The sequence below is a fragment of the Rhodnius prolixus genome, unplaced genomic scaffold (genome assembly GCF_049639745.1).
Source record: "Rhodnius prolixus isolate KJV_2025 unplaced genomic scaffold, Rpr scaffold_6, whole genome shotgun sequence".
NCBI lineage: Eukaryota > Metazoa > Arthropoda > Insecta > Hemiptera > Reduviidae > Rhodnius > Rhodnius prolixus.
Window position 1 is genome coordinate 1,200,557 of NW_027411634.1, and position 19,380 is coordinate 1,219,936.

At 34.3% G+C, this 19,380-nt stretch overlaps 1 protein-coding gene across 8 annotated transcripts in view; it reads left to right on the top strand.

Annotated features, from left to right (window-relative positions):
- Positions 1-19,380, top strand: part of Hex-A (Hexokinase A) — a 42,047-nt gene that overhangs the window by 15,841 nt on the left and 6,826 nt on the right. For 3 of the 8 annotated variants that reach the window (XM_074141614.1, XM_074141611.1, XM_074141610.1), the window contains 6 exons: positions 14,525-14,687; positions 14,859-14,998; positions 16,464-16,679; positions 16,972-17,071; positions 18,205-18,394; positions 18,575-18,730. In XM_074141614.1, coding sequence (XP_073997715.1) covers positions 14,525-14,687; positions 14,859-14,998; positions 16,464-16,679; positions 16,972-17,071; positions 18,205-18,394; positions 18,575-18,730 — 965 coding nt within the window. Of the gene's footprint in view, positions 1-20; positions 1,646-2,305; positions 2,463-4,104; positions 4,192-10,037; positions 10,196-14,524; positions 14,688-14,858; positions 14,999-16,463; positions 16,680-16,971; positions 17,072-18,204; positions 18,395-18,574; positions 18,731-19,380 lie in introns of those variants that run through there. The other 5 variants (XM_074141607.1, XM_074141608.1, XM_074141609.1 and 2 more) reach the window with 4 other exon arrangements.

Below are 19,380 nucleotides of genomic sequence, written 5' to 3' on the forward strand. Positions count from 1 at the left end.
TTTGTAATGATTCGTGTGTGTGCGTGTTAGTTTATTAAAAAAAAATGTATCTCTTTGCTCAATAAATTGTTAACCTCCTTGGAATTGACTTCCCGGGCTTTGCTGTACTTTACAACTTACTGGTGTCTTAACTTATTATTTTAATCATCTGTTTTTTCTTGGCAAATTCTGTTTTTAGGTAGTCCTACAGTATAATGTACGGTTACAAACTGGTATGGTGTTTAAGAGGATTAACTTTCAAGTACTAGGTGAAGTGGGACGCGTGTCTTGTGTCACGTAGTTGTTCCTGGTTCAAGGAGGTCCCCGCTAGAAGATTGCGTAGATTGGGACGGAGGTGTTATGTCTCCCCTACCGCCGACCTAATAAATCGCTAGGTGTATACATAGTTTACACAATAGAAACGCCTGCGTTCAATAGAAGAATTCACCACTCCAATAGAGCCAATAATTAATGGAATCTTGTCAATACTTCTATTGAGAATTAAAATCGACTTTAATTGTATTTAGGGCGAACCTTTCGAGTAAAAACCTTCGACAATTTTCGAGATTCCAGCTTAGTAAATTTTTGATTTACTCAGCAATTTAAATTCATGTGATTTAGAGAAAAAAAAACATATGTTTATATAATTTACTTTTATTAGTAAAAAAATAAACAATAACTCGGTAAAATGTAAGTGAACATTTTAGAAAAATTCACACTAAAACCACAGGCAATAAAAATATAAAATTGATGCAACTAATTATTAAACTGCAGAGAGAAGTTGTAAATGAGATGACTGTATACTATAAGAATAATGCAACGACGAAACGACCCCACAGAACCAATCAAAGTCTGGTGTAAAGTGTTGAAATATCCGGCGGAAGGTGTTGGCTGGTGGATCTACAGATTGGGTTCCTATCTGAACGTTCATGCTTGGAGTTTAATCTGTAAACTAAGTACGTTTCTTTGTCCAATAGTGAAAGCTCTAGCCTATTTCCTGTTGAAGATTTATTATTTTATACTTGACAAGCTTTACGTAGCCAGATCATGGTGGCCATCGGTGAGCTTGGTCAAACTGAAAGACACGTTCCTACAATTGCTGCCCAGTTTAGCTGGTAGCAATTGGAGCTTTGGCGGAAAAGATCGTATCGTGCCTATGGGCGTACTGTACATGGTGGATTCAGCTAAGAACAAAATCAAGCTTGGAGTTGTGTACACCACGGAACGGATCAAGTCCGCCACGAGAACACTTCGTGAAAAATCGCACGTGCTCGCCTTCAAAGCGGACACAGCTGCATATTTTTTGCGGGAGAAAACTGGCCAATCAGTGGGCCGCATTGGTGATTATTTCGTGCAATTAGCGCACGGTATTGGCCATTTCTTTGTTGACGCTAAATTGCAAGCAAGACAAGGCATGGATCGTATGCGTGGTTCGGCCAAAGACATTTTCAACTTGGCTACACATTCCATCAGCGATCTCTTCCAAGTTGTCTATTACACCGTCACTGGTTTCTTCTCTGCCATGTATTTCACTTTTGTCAGCATCCGTTTTACGACTTTCCTGTACTTGGGCTTGATCTTTGGATTTCTGCTCTACTTCTTGTACGAGATGATCTCAAGATATCAAGGAGAAAGATATCACAAATCATTGCCAATCAAGGATAAGGTAAGGCTTTTTTTCATTTGTGTTTCTTCATAATACTAAGAGGATGTACCGCGATCGTGTCAGAAATGCAAGTTTTTTTTTTTGAGGTCCCCCCTCTGAGTTTTTAAAATTTAATTTTTAGAAAACATGCACGTGTGTGTGCGAACAAAATATCTGAAAATGGAAAAGTTATAATTCGCTTTCAACTTTTCAGAGTTCCTGACTGTAACTAACTGATCCAAATCTCAGAACCCGGGCGAGTGCCCACCTTACAGAATGGGTTTCCCAATTTCTCCAATTCTCAAAAAACGGCTCACAACGATTTTCTTCAGCCCAACTCATGGTGCTTTAAGCATTTTTAGGTTTGAGGAGTACCACTCGGTCAATCGGAGCCATGGTAGAGCAGGGCGAACCGCGCAACATGGATAAACTAGTGCCTATTTTGTTGTCAGGGCAAAAAAAAAGGCTTATTTAGCCACTTGTGGGAAGAATAAGCGTGCCTTCATCTTTAACCCTGAAGTCTATTTCTACTCAATTAAGTATTAAGGTTATTTTACACTTTACTGAACATACATAAGTTAAAAAAAATATTATACGCAAATCAGTTACGTATTTTTAAAAAAAATAAATAAAAGATGGACAGTAAACACATGTTTTCAAATTAAGATTGCTTAAAAAAATAAAGATTTATAAAGTGCTTTTTTTCGGATGGTAGAAAATTTTCTTATTAACCTGTGTTTAAGGTAATAAATATTTAAAGTGAAGTGCTACAAAGTGACGAGAATCTCTGGAAGTAATGGTTATTGGGAGTTTTCTTAAAGATGTTGCTGGGCAATTAGTAACGTATCTAAATAAAAAATTTTTCTATAAAATTAAAAGTTAATTAGAAAACAACTATGTTCGTGAGAGATTTGTAAGTTTAGAAACAGCCCTGGGCTTGCTTTTATGTCCGTGATATTTATTTTTAAAGATTTGCAATGATTTAAAAAAAAATTGTGGAAGTCAACTTTTATTTTTTCACCTTTTAATCCTTGTTCGACAGATTGTTGGTAAAGGTTAGGTAAATTAAGGAGTAGATCGGGATAGCTGATGGGAGTAAAGATATGCCTAAGGAAAATTAGGAGGCATTTTTGTGGGAAGAAACACAAAAAATTGCAGAAAATTGAAATCCATTCATAGTATTGTGGTTTTTCCGTTTAATCTCCCGTTAAAACTTTACGACAAGCAGAGTCCCCGTATATTGTGACTAAAAATGGTGCCCTAGATGGAACAAAAACCAGGAATCCTCTACCAAGAAGTCCCCCTTAGTTGTATTTTTCTGGAAATGAAAGTTGTAGACCAGGGATGGCGAACCTTTTTGAGTCGTGGGTCAAATTTTGTTCATTTGTACAAGAGTTAAGTTCAAAAATTTTAAACTGAATATTTTCAAAACTATACATCTTTAAAATTCAGTTGGCTTAACTGGGTAAAACGGGACAAAACAAGTGGCTATGGACGTCTCTTTTTACAAACATAACTGAACAAAACCTGAACAAAAGTGTGTTTTATCTGAAGAAAAATCTAAATATGGTTATTTGCTTTGGGTTGTCGATTTTTTTGTAACAACCAAAATATGAGTAAAATTATACATTTTATTTGATATTTTGTAAACACTTTTTGCTTTATTTCAAATACTACAAAAGCATTTGTCTTCATTTGCGTTTTAGAACTGTAATGATCAAACTAAAGGTTATAGATAGCATTTAAATTGCTTTTGTGTCAATGCGTGATTGAAAAAAAATACAGATAGAATATAAATTATCCACCACAATTAGAAAATCTAAATCAACACGCGTAAAACAAAACAAATGGTTGCCTAGCAATTGTGTGGGTCAGTGAAAAAGCTTGCGCGGGTCATAGGTTCGCCATCACTGTTGTAGACCAACAACACTAAGTGGCAACAAGGAGAAATTAGTTGCTGCAGCCATTTTGGAGGAAAATCCCAAAAATTTCAGAGAAAACCTCTCAGTAAAGGGGTATTTCCGGAAGAGAGATTTCGATCGCCAGCTGACAGTCAGGTCCCCTGTTCAAGGTCAAATCTAAATATAAAGTACCACCTTCCTACTATTTCTAATTTTCGAGATATTCTGTTCATACGGATACCATATCTAAAGATCACCTTTTTTTCGAACTCAGGGGGCTTCAAAAAAAATGATATTTCAGTTGAAAATTCGAAAACACCAATTTCACATCATAGTAATACCTTTTTTTGTTTACTTAGTAAGGAAAATAGCCATAATATCTCCCCAATTACAAAAGCACCTTGCTGTATTACGTGTTAGTCTTGGGGATGCCCACAAGAATGCGCTGGGCAAGTTTGGACTGTTTCTAAACTATAAAAATGTTTGGTTTGTCTCCTGCGTTGACATAGTTCTTTTGTATTCTATTTTTTTTTCTTTGTTTACTTAAAAAAAACTTTTCGATTAACTTATCGTTTACAGCTTTTCAAAAGATTACTTAAATTTAATTCATTCCATCATAAAGGTTTATCCCAGTTTTTGAACAATTTTAACAGGATAAAACCAGAAGTAAGTGCTTACTTTCTTCTTGAAGTAATTATATTAACACAAAAAAAAATATTTTTTAAAATAAATATCGATTTTTCTTATCGAGTATCGAATCCAATGAATCCATCGAATAAATGTTGGTTGCTACTTCTCCCGGATATCAATATTAGCCCCTAGTCTTTGGAGAACCTGATCCGCTTTAAGAGTTCAGCAATAATGTTGAACATACGGTAAGATCCGCAATGCTGGCGTTGATTTTATCCAACTTAGCAAACATATGTTTATTTTTACTTGCGAGTATCGTGTGCATACAGAGACATATCTGAAGCATATGGATGTCTGTAAACAGTCAAGGGATCCAAATAAGCATGCGTGCAAAGATGGATAAAATGAAACGATGCAGTAATAATTTGTAGCTCTCGTAAGGAGTTTTTTTTTGCGTTTATTTGCGCTACAATCAGCGCGTTAGCGCTATAAGTAACAGTGATAACCGAGTAACAAATGATAAGGTAACGAGTGGAGAAGTTACCCAGTGGTAAAACACTCCCAAATATGTTAGTCACTCTCTTCACTGGAGAGGAGATCACGAGGCCACTGTCTTTTAAGGCGTCTTGTCCCCGGGTTGTCAGGAAGAGTTCTAGAAGAAAGATTTTTAGCTAGAGGATTTATATGAGATTGCAGGCTGAAGTGGGAGTTTTCTGTATCGTGTTTTCAGCGACTTGGGTGACAAAAGGAATGTTAAGGGTCAGTGCGTATAAGAGACTTAAAATGGAGCGTGTACAATAGTTTGAAGTATTTTAGATTGTAGAGATTGAATCCTTTCGAAGCGTTTGGTTGAACCCGACCAGCTCTGGTTTCCATACGCCCAGATGGGTTTTAAAATAGAAGTATAAATCAGTCTTTTGTTGTCCAGAGAGAATTTAGATCTATCTATCGTCTAAGAGTCTTGTTAAGTAGTCGTTAGCGTCTGTTCATTTGTGTTCTTTTAAGTCTAGTGTGGGGGTTCCAAGAAAGTCTTCGGTCTAACTCGTAAGGAGAAAGATTTTCTTCCATTTTGTGATGAGATTCTGCTGAAAAAGGAAAAGTGGCAAACGAGAAAACAAAAATCGATGATCTGAGAGTGTGGATATTTCTTTCGAAAGCCCACAGCTCTGAACAATTCAACCGGAAATATCATATTTGTAGTTCCAGATTTTCTCTTGCCTAGATCTCGATTTACCAATATGACCTTTGTACCTACCACACACCTCTTTGTCATGAAAACAAAACTGAAAATCATAAATTTTGTATCGATCGTAAACGTGTAACTACTATTTTTCCGCTGTGGAAGGGCGCATCAAGTCATCCGATCAATGTTCACTCATTCCTGGACATCGATCACCAGACAATGGAGTTTTTTAAGAAGCTCCTAGAAAGAGACCATCTAAGAGTCAGCAGCTAGATTCGTACCCAGCATCTGTGCGCAGGGAAGCCATGTATGCTCACCTGATCACTGCGCTAATCCAGTACCTTTACCAAATACTACCTGAAAGAAAGTACAAGATTATGAATTCCGTGTTAGATTGCTAAAAAAAAAAGCAATCAAGGTGAACAAGTCCAAAGCGGAAATAAGACCTAATTATTGTTTCTAAATTGTCGGAAGTAGTATACAACCTTACATTGTATTGATCATAACATTTTTTTTAGAGTTAAACTCATAAGCTGAGTGCGTTGTTTCCAACATCAAGCTATATCCGTCTTTTTTTTGGGGGGGGGGGGCTATCCTGTTTTCCTCAGAGATGTTCCCCCCCTTTAAAGTGCCATTTGTGTCCCCAGAACACGGATATTGTTTCCTCGTCTACAGAATACCAAATAATATTACTAGTAGCTTTAAAACATTTCAAAATTGAAAGCAAATCGGATAACCGAGAAATGGTCCTTTTCAAAACAGCTGTCTTGAGTTTTAACTCCCCCCCCCCTAAAATGGCTCCATTAAATTAAATTTGTAATACTGTTTATATAAGAAATAAACATCGATTTTATTTGTTACCATTTTCACGGAACACATGGTTTTCACGTTTCTAGTTTTGTTTTAAAAAAAACCGTTTGACTAGGAGACGGTGGCGCGGCTTGGTAGTAAACAGAGAAACTAGAGGTTTACTAACCACATTAAGTAAGTTATGACTGGCCCCGACCAATACGTAGACATAACTAAAATTCAGTATTACTATAAAAGTTAATATTTGGACTTAGAGGAAGTCGTGTGAGTAATGAGTTGTTGATAATGAAATTAATGACGTAACTGCAGCGAGTTAAACATAACCAATTGCAGTAACTTGTGCAATATCTGTTTCTCATGGGAAAATTATCGATGATAACAATGATACTTGAATCACATTTATTTTAATTCGATTATCACGTAATTTTTGCCGTCAAAATAAAAAAAAAAAATTTATTCCTTGATACTGGTCTAAACTTCCATCTGGATACGGCATCCGATTTTATTGCTGCATGGAGTCCTTCCATTCTCTTGATATCCTTTCCGCATAACCACTCTTTATAGAAAGTGTTCTGGTACCTCCACAAGGATCTACACCATTGATATCCATCCATTTTCTGAAGGCCTGGGGCTTATTAAATAAGTTTCCAGAGCTGCGCCGTTTATTCCTTTGCTGCCCAATACTTCGTTCTCAGCTTCTACATCTCATTTTCATAGAGTATAAGTTTGTTTCCTGTTCTCTTACTAGGAGGTACAGTATTTCCGTTAAAAAAAAAAATAGATTTCCATAAAATTTTGCACAATAATCTGAATAGCAAGAGAAAGTAACAATTAATTAATAATTAATAATTAAATTTTTAAATTTACCGCTCTAATCTATCATTATGAAGGTCATTTCCGGTTTGACAGTTACTTCTATCTAAATTAAAATATATAAATCAATTTAAACAACAATATTAATGAGTATAATAAATAATTTCTATTAGCAGTGATAATAGACCATTTATTTTCTTATAGTAATTAAATTTAATAGTTAAAAGTAATTAACGTCATAAAAAAATTAACAAAGATTCATATTTTTAAATTATCAAAACAGACAGTTTATACAAACTTTGAATAAATTCAAAATAATCGCGTATTGAATTTTAGCAAACTTTCTGTGGCCTGTAACTAAGTTAGAAGGTTTGTTTGTTACTATTTTATTGAGACTTACGAGGGTCGTTTAAAAATAAAAACTACTTAATCTTTTGGGGTAAACCTTTTTTATTTTTCAACATAGTCTCCTCCTTTTAGGCTTATACACTTCGTCCAACGCTGCTCTAGTTTGTTGATCCCTTCCGAAGAATAAGATTTGTCCAAGTCTGAAAAATAGCCATTCGTTTCTGCAATCACCTCCACGTTTGAATAAAATCTTTTTCCCGCCAGCCATTTCTGCCATATAGGGGAACAAATAGTAGTCCGAGGGGAGCCAAGTCTGGAGAATAGGGGGGATGTGAAACGAGTTGGAACCCTATTTCCCATTAATTTTGCGACCACAACTGCTGAGATTGTGAGCTGGTGCGTTGTCGTGATGGAAAAGGACTTTTTTGTGGGCCAATCGCGGGCGTTTTTCTTGCAGCTCGGTTTTCAAACGGTCCAATAACGATGAATAATATGCACCTGTAATAGTTTTACCCTTTTCCAGATAGTTGATGAGGATTATTCCTTGCGAATGCCAAAAGACAGTCGCCATAATCTTTCCGGCCGAAGGAACGGTCTTCGCCTTTTTTTGGCGCAGATTCCCCCTTGGTCTCAGGAGTGTAGTGATGTATCCATGTTTCATCCACAGTGACGAAACGACGTTTAAAGTCCTGCGGATTCTTCTGGAACAGCTGCAAACCATCCTTGCAACACTTCACACGATTTCGTTTTTGGTCAAGCGTGAGCAATCGCGGCACCCATCTTGCGCATAGCTTTGTCATGTCCAAATGTTGATGCAAAATATTATGTACCCGTTCATTCGAGATGCCCACAGCACTAGCAATCTCACGCACCTTCACTCTTCTGTCATCCATCACCATATCATGGATTTTATCAATGATTTCTGGAGTAGTAACCTCAACAGGGCGTCCAGAACGTTCAGCGTCACTTGTGCCCATATGGCCACTCCGAAAATTTTGAAACCACTTATAAACTGTTCTAATCGAAGGTGCAGAGTCACCATAATGTTTATCAAGCTTCTCTTTAGTCTCCTGAGGCGTTTTGCCTTTTATAAAGTAGTGTTTAATCAACGCAAGAAATTCTTTTTCGTCCATTTTTTGAAAATCACTCGACTTCCTCGATTCAAACGAATGCCAAACACAAAGAAATAGACCGATCTGGCTGAAACTTGGTGTGTGTTCTTCCAAGAGATGCTACTAACTAAACATAACCTCGATAAGCGCCAGTGGTGCTATCTCTCTGACTTTGCACGGACTTTTCAAACGACCCTCGTAAAAGGAAAAACAGTTCTGATCTTGACGAAGGGTTGCTTTTTCATACTGTGACGTACTTCCTTTATAACCTATGAACTTTTTTTATTTCCGGTTATATTTCGTATAATCGTACGGATTTTCGGTTTCGTGTTTTCAACGTTAATATCCGATTGAGCACCTCTGAGGGCAAAAAGTTTGTTTCTAATGGTTATCGTTCTGAACTTGGATCTGATTTCTGTAATTTTATAGAAAATGAGCCGTTTAGGGTATACAACTGAAAGCAGTAGGTTATTACATCGCTCTTTCCGTGTGCAAGGGACGTTAAAAAAAAATTTAGCGGTAACCCGTTGAAAACATCTGGCTGGCCTTAAACAAAACAATTTTTTATTAGAATTCATTATCCTAAGTGCAATAAGTAAAACGTGCATCTGTTGCAGTTTTCCTTATATGACGCAGTCAATTTCTAAGTAGCCATTATCATTTTGACATTACAGGCGGCGGAGTCAAGGACAGAAAGATGGCGCGTGCTTGAGTTTTAATCGTGATGCTTTTTAATGATTTAGTTGTGGAAATTTTAAGTAGTGAAGATGCAATCTCTTACTTTTAGCTAAGGGAAGTAATGCTATCGAATAGACTACCGGAAATGATATGTTGTGAAGAAAAATGCTCTCTCTTCCCCCTCCCTATTTGTTTGTGGTTCTGTAAAAATTCCGGAAATTACAGAAAATTTAAATTTGAATCACCCAAGGACGTGAAAATAAGGTTTGGGCCAAAATTAGTCACTTACCCGCTCGCGTATCTGCGGGGAAATCCAAGAATCACAGCTTTCCTAAACTAAATATAAAGAAAATTTATTTATATTAATAGCACGTAAATAAGTATTGGAAAATTTCTACTTACTAATAAATACTCAATGAAATCTGGAATTCTACAGGGAATAGGACTAGTCGATTCGGCCTCTATTGAAACGCTAGAGGGGCTGTCTTATTCGATATAATTCCGAAAAACAAAAATCGATTCTATAAAGTAAACAGTAAGCTTTTCGGTGTCATCTAAGCAGCAAATTTGAACATTGTGATCTTACGCCTTTGAGTATTGGTTGATAAGCACTTCCAAGACCAAAATACGAATTTTATCCTCAGCGAAACATCTGTGAAGACTCAAAAATAGATAACCTATACTATCGAATTTAAGGGGATTAATAGAAAGTAGGAATAAAATGAAACAGCATTGCCCGTCGGGTGAGACGTTTGAAAAGTTTTATCAGTTTGCACACCTTATTCCAGTTATGACGACACAAGGCTGATTGTGACGGGCCTCCTTGCGTCAGCCAATGAGAAGCCAGTCATTGCCACTGCCTTCACAACTTACACAATTTCAACCACCACTCTCCCCACCACCGTTTGCAAAAAAAAAAAAAACGTAAACGAAAAAACTTTACTCCCGTTTAGTTTTGCGATAATTTCTGTTACCAATTCAGTCTGGTTCAGTGATTCAGTTCAGTAGGTAGAACATACGTACTTCTTGACGAGGGACAGCCATGGTCAAAGGTATAGCGAATGACGATATGGAACAGACTGTGATATCAGCAGGTGTAAGTAAATGATCAGATTGAATCACTTCCTGTTTTAGTGTAATTGATAGAAAACCGGAAATATTTTAATCGTGACCAAAAATAGAAATAAAAATTTCCGTTTTATATGATGTGGCTTAAAAATCAGAAAAGGGTGAGGGAACCGGTTTTACAACACTACTAAACTCTTCCCGCCAGAAATATTGGTTGGTTTCCTTCCTCTTACTCGTTGTAAGAGGAAGTGTTGCGCTCTTGTCAACGAGTTTTCACAGGAAATGTGTTTTGAGGACACTTGTGCCGGAATAAGGCAGTTGTATCGCTGATTTTATTCGTCACAACCGATTTCCGGTTTCCGGACTTAAAATTCGTTGTCAGAGGTTCAGTAATTAGTTTGATGTAGAAAATCTGACTTCAACTAGGTTTCCGTTTGACACTAAATTTGCTGACAGACGGGAACTTGCGTGAAGTAGAATCCTCTCTACGTCAAACTGAAAGTATCAACGAGTGGTATTTCTTTCCTCCGCCCCACAGATGAGGAATGATCCTCTTAGAGGAAAGATGCTCACCTCTCTGCAAGATTGAAGAGCATAAACTCAATCATTCCCGGGTTTTCTTGCTCCTTAGGTGATAGAAATAGGATTTAGCCTCCAACTGTGTACTGTTTCACCACCTACAGTGTAAGGAATGTGCAAAGTATCAGTGAAAAAGTCGGATCTTGCTACAGATTTTCGAATTTGTTTTGGAATTTTCATTGAAAATGGCTGGAAAAACAAAATATTTCCGGTGACCATGGATGAAAAACTCGAGGAAAACTTGTTTTGTCGGCAAATGTTGGGCTGGTTGTATAACTAGCCAATATTTACATTGCTCTATAATTTATGGCAGACTATCTGCTGTATAGATAAGGTTAATTAAATACGTTTTATATTTTGTGTTGTTAAAATGTTAAAAACATTTCCTAATCTACAATTATAATGATGCGAATATGGAGATGTTTGCAGTAACAAGCTTTTATTTTTTTTTAATGGCTCAATTAGCCAAAAAATCTGGCTGTCGATTCTGTGTTTTGTATTGACATTAATTTCTTTTCTGTCACAAAATGTTGTATTAAAAGAATATGACCAACTTGAAATTATTTCGATTATGATTAATCGAAAACATGATTATCGATAATAGCGATCAGCTGTTGTGTGAAAATGATACACAGAAGTTACTGAGTCCTCTGAGAAAATCGCATTGCCTAGTGTCCAGAACGGAGAACGGTACCAAAACGGTGTAGCAACTTTATAGGGGTTTGCAGTTTAGAAGCATCTTATACGATCTCATTGTTCCCTCCTACATCCGGTTTATATATTTCAAATAATTAGTATAGTGCGCATCACTTTAGTTTAACGTTAGTTTAAGAGCTTGGTAAACACTGTATGAGATTTCTGATTTTTAATCAGCCTTGTCAATATTAATTTTTTTGTATTCCTAACAGCAGCCGTACTGCGCTGTTTCTAAGTATCACTTTATCTTCTAAAGTGGACTGATAAACGTTTTTTTTGCGAACAATAGACGCACGTTCTGTATTGAAACCATCACTTTTCCATAATTACGTAAGCTTTGGTAGTTTCCTTGAGTAAAAAACGGAAATATATTGTGCGTCATTGCCATAACAATACTCAAAAATTTCCTGTATAATTTATGGTTTTACAAGAAAACAAAAACCTGTTGGTTAGTACGACTCAACTATTCCGAGTGAAAGCAATATCGATGCGTTCAAGCCTCGATAATAGTTGTAAACGTGTGAGTATGTACTCCAGTTTTATTCTCCAGACTACTGCAGAGTGGGGGGGGGAGTTGTTGATTGTACTAGGTCAGAATGGCGAGGTTCAATATAAAAGTTTAAAGGTACTAGGTCAGAGTATGTGCGATAATGATGACTAGATGTAGATGAAGGTTTTAGGCATTATGAACATCTGTGATTGAAGTAAACAGATTTGGTCTAACAATATTGCTCAGACCAACGCTAAATTTCAAGTTTAAATCATAATACCGGGTTTAGAAGTCATCCTGTTAGAGTTAAGCTCATTAAAGAAATCAAAAAATATTACAGCATCGAACATGATGTCGAAAGATTTGCAAAACTGACTTGTGTATCACGATGAACGTTTTTTTTTTTTTTTTACATCGGGTTTTTCCAAAACCAGTTATTACAGCAGAACTGGATTGTTTAAAATATCTATTTTTTTTTTCGACACGATACCAGTTCATTATCTTATTTTTTCCTTGTATCTCCAATAAATATTAATAGTGGTTACACTGTGCAAATATCTGTTGAACGTAATTTCCCATCGCAACTTCTGGGCCACAGATTATTTTCTATCTTTTCCTTGACTGTTGCTAAATTTTAATCTAAGTCAAATAACGTTCTCGTTCGACCAGTTGCATAGCTTCCCTTTAGAATCCAAGGCTGGCCCTGCCCAAAATATTTTTTAAATAAAAACAATATTTCAACAACAAATGCAGCTTTGATAAACAAAAGTTTTGTTGAACAACGCACTCCAGGAATAAACTAGAAAAATAGTTTTGTATGAAGTCTAGTCATGAAATTGAAAAATATTATTCAGTTTTCTCTATTAAGCATCAAAACTTCTTAGTATATGATGTTTTTGTAGAGTAGAGGACAAAAAAAATGTTGCTGAGATTCGAACGTTCGTCAAAGAAAAAATATTCTGCTTTTCAATGTGTGCAATGACTTTAAGAGAACCAAATTCTAATAAGTAGTTTTTCTAATTTTCTTAGAACCTATAGAAATATAATAACAAAAAAAAATTATTTATTGGGTGTATATTATTTACACCCAGTTTCAGTGATGTGTGACATTGAAATTAAAAGTATTTAAAAAAACAAAAACAAAAAAATATCCTTGTAGTTAAACTAAATAATAATTTATTTTACTTTACCTTGGTAACATTTCATTGTAAACCATATCTACAGGTAATTTTGTTTATTACTGCCATACGTGCTACAAAGTAACCTATTTACTGGTTACAACTTTACAAGTTACGCCGTACCGGTTTGCTCTAGTGAATATCCGTGAAGTGATTGTGTCTAGTCTTGCTTTACTTTAAAACTAATATAAATCAGTCTTTGAATAAAAAACAACATGTATCATTTACAAAAAGTCATTAATCTTAGAATGGAACAGAACCTTGGTTTGAGAAAGTACGAAAGATTACCAGGGAAACATTGTTCTATGAGAAATAGATTTATAGAAATTACGTAAGTGCAAATGATCATTAATTTCTTGAAAAAAATGAGTATTTATAAGAATTGATGGGTTGAAGACGATTTTTAGTTTGCATTTGTATTGAATGTCTGCAAGTTTACCCATATAAAATATTAACGTATTGTATAATTAATATAAATAACGGTGCTGTCAAAAACCTTGAACCCTTACTGTTTGTTAGTCTGTAATACACCTATGTACAACATTTTTGTCGCTAAAACTTCCTCATTCTTTGTGAAAGTTATAAATAAGTTAAGAACTTGATAATTTTAACTTCCTCATAGTGCGCATAAGGAAAACAAAAGCTTGTAAACTTGTGACTTTTTCTTGCTGTAGTAATTGCAATTATTTTACAAATTTTCATCTAACTAATAATCGTACACCAAAGAAGAAGGTTGTAGGCAATTTCTTAAGATTTATGGGGTAACTAAGATTTAATGAAACTATAACTTTGCCAGTTAGTTAACTCAGTTTTTAGAGAAGCGGTGCCCTCGTTTTCTTAAAAGTTCCTTCAAAACTAGGTCTATTTTATTAAGTATACCTAAATATTAGCAACTTTTCGTCCTGTAACCTGTGTGAAATCTGACAGGAAGAGCAGAATACGGCTTCTCTTATCCTGTTGAGAGTTCTAATGTCATCGCGAGGTTCCGGTTTTATATAGTTGGCTCTATGACCATCTAAGGGATGATATAAAGAGTCATTTTTGCGCGTGGGGATAATAATCCCCTTGATCCAATAATAGTGTAAAAATGGCCTTCATAGATAACCGTGCCTTTTTAAAAGGGTCTACACTAAAAGTGATGTTACAATAAAAAACGAGCAAAGTGGAAATGCTGTAAAATGGTTTAATATACAGGAGTAAATGTTACATTATAAATATTTCTATAATACATTGAAAAATTAAGATCATGTGTATTTATGGTAAGTGAAATTACACTAAGAAATGTGTACGCATCTTTGCCCCATGCAAATTATTTGTTGATAGTAATACTGATATGATAACCTACATTTTATAAAAATAATACTATTAGCTTATGATATATTGCAATAATCAGTTTGTTTTGATTATTTTACAGATAAGGGAAGGATGCAAACAGTTTATGATAGAAAATGTAACCCTCAAGGAAATTATGAACAAATTGTTGGAACAAATCAATTTAGGTTTGAATCATAAAACTAGGGCAAAATCTTCAGTAAAATGCTTCAACACTTATGTTCAGGATCTTCCAACTGGAAGAGGTAAACAATTCTTAAACTTAACGTAATTTGTAGATAATGAAATTTTGTTGTCTGTCGGCTTATGATGATTTGTTTAATGTAAGATTTATTTAATAATGCTCTAATGTCACAGTTGAATCAATGCAGAGATGATTTTTAATGTGCAACTCTTTAAATTTTTCTTCTTTTCAGAAAGAGGCAAATTCCTTGCATTGGATTTAGGAGGAACAAATTTTCGAATATTATTGATTAAATTGGATGGTCGACATTATGAAATGCAATCCAAAATATATGCCGTACCAGCTTCCATTATGACTGGACCGGGAGTGGATGTAAGTAATTTGAAATTAATGTTATTATATGGATGATAGTTCTCTACCGCGGGTTGTCTACTTTAGACTGGATGAACACCATATGGTGCTAATATGATCTTCATAACAATCTTTTCATAAATTCACTGTCTAATCACGTCTTGCAGAGTTTGATAAAATTTAACTAGCCAAATAGTAAAATTCATATTTTGATCAAAATCAGACTTAAGCTGATCAACAGATTATCACCTTCACTAGTGAATAAATTGGATGTTAAGCCCAGTTATTTTAACAATTGAGCTGTTATTTTTGAAAGTGGCATATGCCCATTTTTCCATGTATCGAGATATTTAAGGTTTTGCATTTGAATTAATTTAAAAATATTCGTAAACCTTAATCTATTCAAGTGATGTTATTAACACTATACATCTTTTAAATTTTATTATGGAATAATAATTATTACAATTCCTTAAAAAAAATAAACGATTTTTTTAGCTCCAAATGGACTTATACCACTTTCAAAAATAACATATTACAAGAAATAAAAACAGGAGTAAATTTAAGTCCATATTTTCATAGACATTATAGCTTTACTGAAATGGGTTTTTATGTAAAAAGTAATAATTAAAATGAAGACATTTAAATACACTACTAACCAAGTTTATTTATTTTTTTAATTTCAGTTATATTAAAACTATAAAAATGAAAATTACTTCGTTAAGACCTTTAAAGCAAAAAAAAGATATTTTAAACTTATTTTTCTTTTACAGTTAGCATAATATCTGCTAACGCGCAGCGTACACTGAAGTAGCAACAATCAAAAATAATTGCAATAAGAAAGTTGTTTTAATTATAATTATTAGAAATGGACTTTTTATAGTCAAAATTCTTTTGTTGACTTTATAAAAAAAATCGTACTCCATTGAATGTACGATTATACATGTGGAAAGACTGTGTCTATATCTTACTGAAATTACCATTAACTCATTTTTTTAAAAATTGGAATTATACCACTTTCAAAAATAACAGCTCATTTCTTAAACAACGGCAGAACATATTCGACCTAGTGACTTAATTAGAACAGTAAAATGTAAAGGAGATCTACTAATTTGATCAACCGACACTAAGATGGTTAGTGTTCAATTATGTTCCACGTATAACCTGGAACACAAATGATTCCTGTTATTTTCTGGTTATTTATTCGGCTTTATCAATTAAAGTGTTAGGGAAAAAGTAAAAGCGATAAATCTGAACTTGAATCATACCTAAATCAGCATACCACTTTCCAAAATAACAGCTCAACAGCCAATATTAATGGAATATTAAACGTTAATGAATCATTTACTCTTTTATCGAAGTATCTTCTCCTTTTATGTACATGTATAAAGGATATACCCCTTCATTTAGCGAAAGTGCCAGTTGTTAAGCAATTCGTTCTATATACTCCTATATTTATTTACTTTTAACAATTTTTGTTTTGTTTCAGCTGTTCGATCACATAGCCAGCTGTTTGGACAACTTCACTAAAGAACATAAAGTGTCCAATGAAACCTTACCATTGGGTTTTACCTTTAGTTTTCCTGTTAAACAGGAAGGACTAAAAAAGGGTGTACTCATTTCCTGGACTAAAGGATTCAGCTGTGAAGGAGTAGTTGGTCAAGATGTGGTGGAAATGTTAAAAGTAGCCTGTGAGCGGAAAATGGTAATTTTTCTTTTAGTTTTATTTGACTATTTTCCATTGGAAAACAGGAAAAGCTTGGCCAGTTTAGTTTAGTTTTCCATTCAGTCGTCTTGAATGTTTCGTTTGAACTTTTCACACTTAACTTATGTTAGCTGCCATTTTAGTTAGGGACTTTTTCAATACAACTTTTCTTTTTTTAAATTATTTGTGAAAGCAATTTTTGTTGGGACCTATTTTCGGTAAATGTAAAGAATTTGTTCTAAAAATAATGTTTAATGCTTCAGTCCTTTTTTTTGCTTTATTTATGTTTTAGAAATCTCGAATAAGTATTGTGGCTCTTTTAAATGATACAACAGGAACGCTGATGTCATGCGCTTGGAAAAACCATAATTGTAAAATTGGCTTGATTCTTGGTAAATTTTCATTTTTATTATTGTAATATACACACGTAAGGATACAATAGGGATGGACCCTGTTTCTCCTAGGAACCTATGACCCGCGGGTCGGACACTGACCCGCGCAAGCTTTTTCACAGACCCACAATTGCTAGACACAAACCATTTGTTTGTTTAAGCGGGTTGATTTAGTTTTTCTAATTGTGGGGATAATTTATATTCTAATGCATTTTTTTCAATCACGCATTCACACAAGAGCAATTTAAATGCTATCTATAACCTTTAGTTTGATCATTACAGTTCTAAAACACAAATACTTTTGTAGTATTTGAAATAAAGCAAAAGTGTTTACAAAATATCAACTGAAAAATGTATAATTTTACTCATATTCTGATTGTTAAAAAAATCGACAACCCCTAAGCAAATAACTATATTTGGAATTTTCTTTCAGATAAAACCCACTTTTGTAAGGTTTTGTTCAGTTTTATGTTTGTAAAAAGAGACTTCCATAGCACTTGTTTCGTCCCCGTTTTACCAAGTTAAGCCAACTGAATTTTAAAGTTGTTTAGTTTTGAAAATATTAAAATTTGTAAACTTTGTGCCGAATGGGCATTAGTGACCCAAGAGCTAGTACTAAAAAAAAAAAAATGAACAAAACCTTACCCACGTCTCAAAAAGGTTCACCATCCCTGTCCTAGGCTTTGTTGGCTAAATACTTGACATTGCAGATCCTTTGACCCACAACTGATTAGGTGATGCTCCCTTCTACCTGAAAAAAAAAACCCTCACTCTCGGTAATGAATTTCAGGTTGCCATTCGCACAACTGTCAAAATATTAACAGCTTCTATACGCTCTTCTATACTTGCTCTAATCCTACCGCACAGTCTCTCGCTTCAACGAACATTCCTGACAATTCGACACCACACGCCGAACTGAAGACGCCAGTGGTACCAAGACTTCCTTCATACTTGACTTGAAGTGCTCTTTTCAGTTCCTTTATTAATTGATTGAAAAGTGCAGAGTCATATCATTTCAGAACAATTTTTTCTTTAAAAAAATTGGATCCTATTTTAGTATTTTATCAAAATTTTGGGATTTTTTTTTTCTTTTTAATGAGAATTTAATAATTACAAATTTTACTTTACTCTAGGTACTGGAACTAACGCTTGTTACATGGAGAAAATCGATAACATAGAAGAATTTGACGGAGACCATACTAAACCATATGTTTTAATCAACACAGAATGGGGTGCCTTCGGTGATCATGGCGAACTAGAGTTTATCACTACCTCTTATGATAAAGAAATTGATCAGAAAAGCGTGAATCCTGGTAAACAACGGTTAGTATATTAGTCCCGTCCATTTATTATCGTAAGTTAACTAAAATAGTAGAACATTTGTAATCGTAATGGCCAGAAAAATATGTAAAGAACATGGAGGAGATAGGAGCAAGCTCTTACTTCTTAAATTTAATTACTTTCTAAGATCAAAATAAAAAAAAAATGTATTATTTTTTCCAGACATGAAAAGATGATCTCTGGCATGTACTTGGGCGAATTGGTACGTCTGTTAGTTCTGAAATTTGCCCAGGATAGATTATTATTCGATGGAAAGACTAGTGAATTGTTGAAGACCAGGGACAACTTCCGAACGGAATATGTTTCAAATATAGAAAGGTATTTAAAAACAAAACAATCCCACGTTTCCACAATTATAAGATTAGTACGAAATGGAAAATATAAATTGTCGAAACAAAAATTCTAGAATTAAAGTTCACATGGTGTAAACGCTCTTTTTGCTTACTTTTTGTAAGAGCTCCATTATTATCGATACATAGATTAATCATACAAAAGGTTTTTGTTTATATGATTCATAATTATTCACCTCATTTTTACAAAAAAAGGATAGAAGATATAAATCTCCTTAACAAAAACTTACAGTTTAAAATGTTAAGTATAAGGGTTGATTAAACGCCAAAAGGTACACAAATCAGCAAGTATCCATCATTTCATTCATACTTCATTGATATTATTTAAGTAATTTCACTACATTAACTTTTCCTTCACATTTTTTAGAATTTATTAGATGTTTCACAGACCCTTATGCTGGCCAGTTCATTCATAATCTGTGACATCTAATAAATTCTAAAAAATTTAATAAAAAGTTAATGTAGTAAAATTACATTGTTAATGTAAGGTACAAAAATAATGTAAAAGTTAATGTAGTATCTATACATGCAAGTTAAAGTAGAAAAAAACATTAGATATTACAGTCAATCTAAGTTAAATGGTGTTCTACTTGAACATATATTTTGTAGATTAAAATG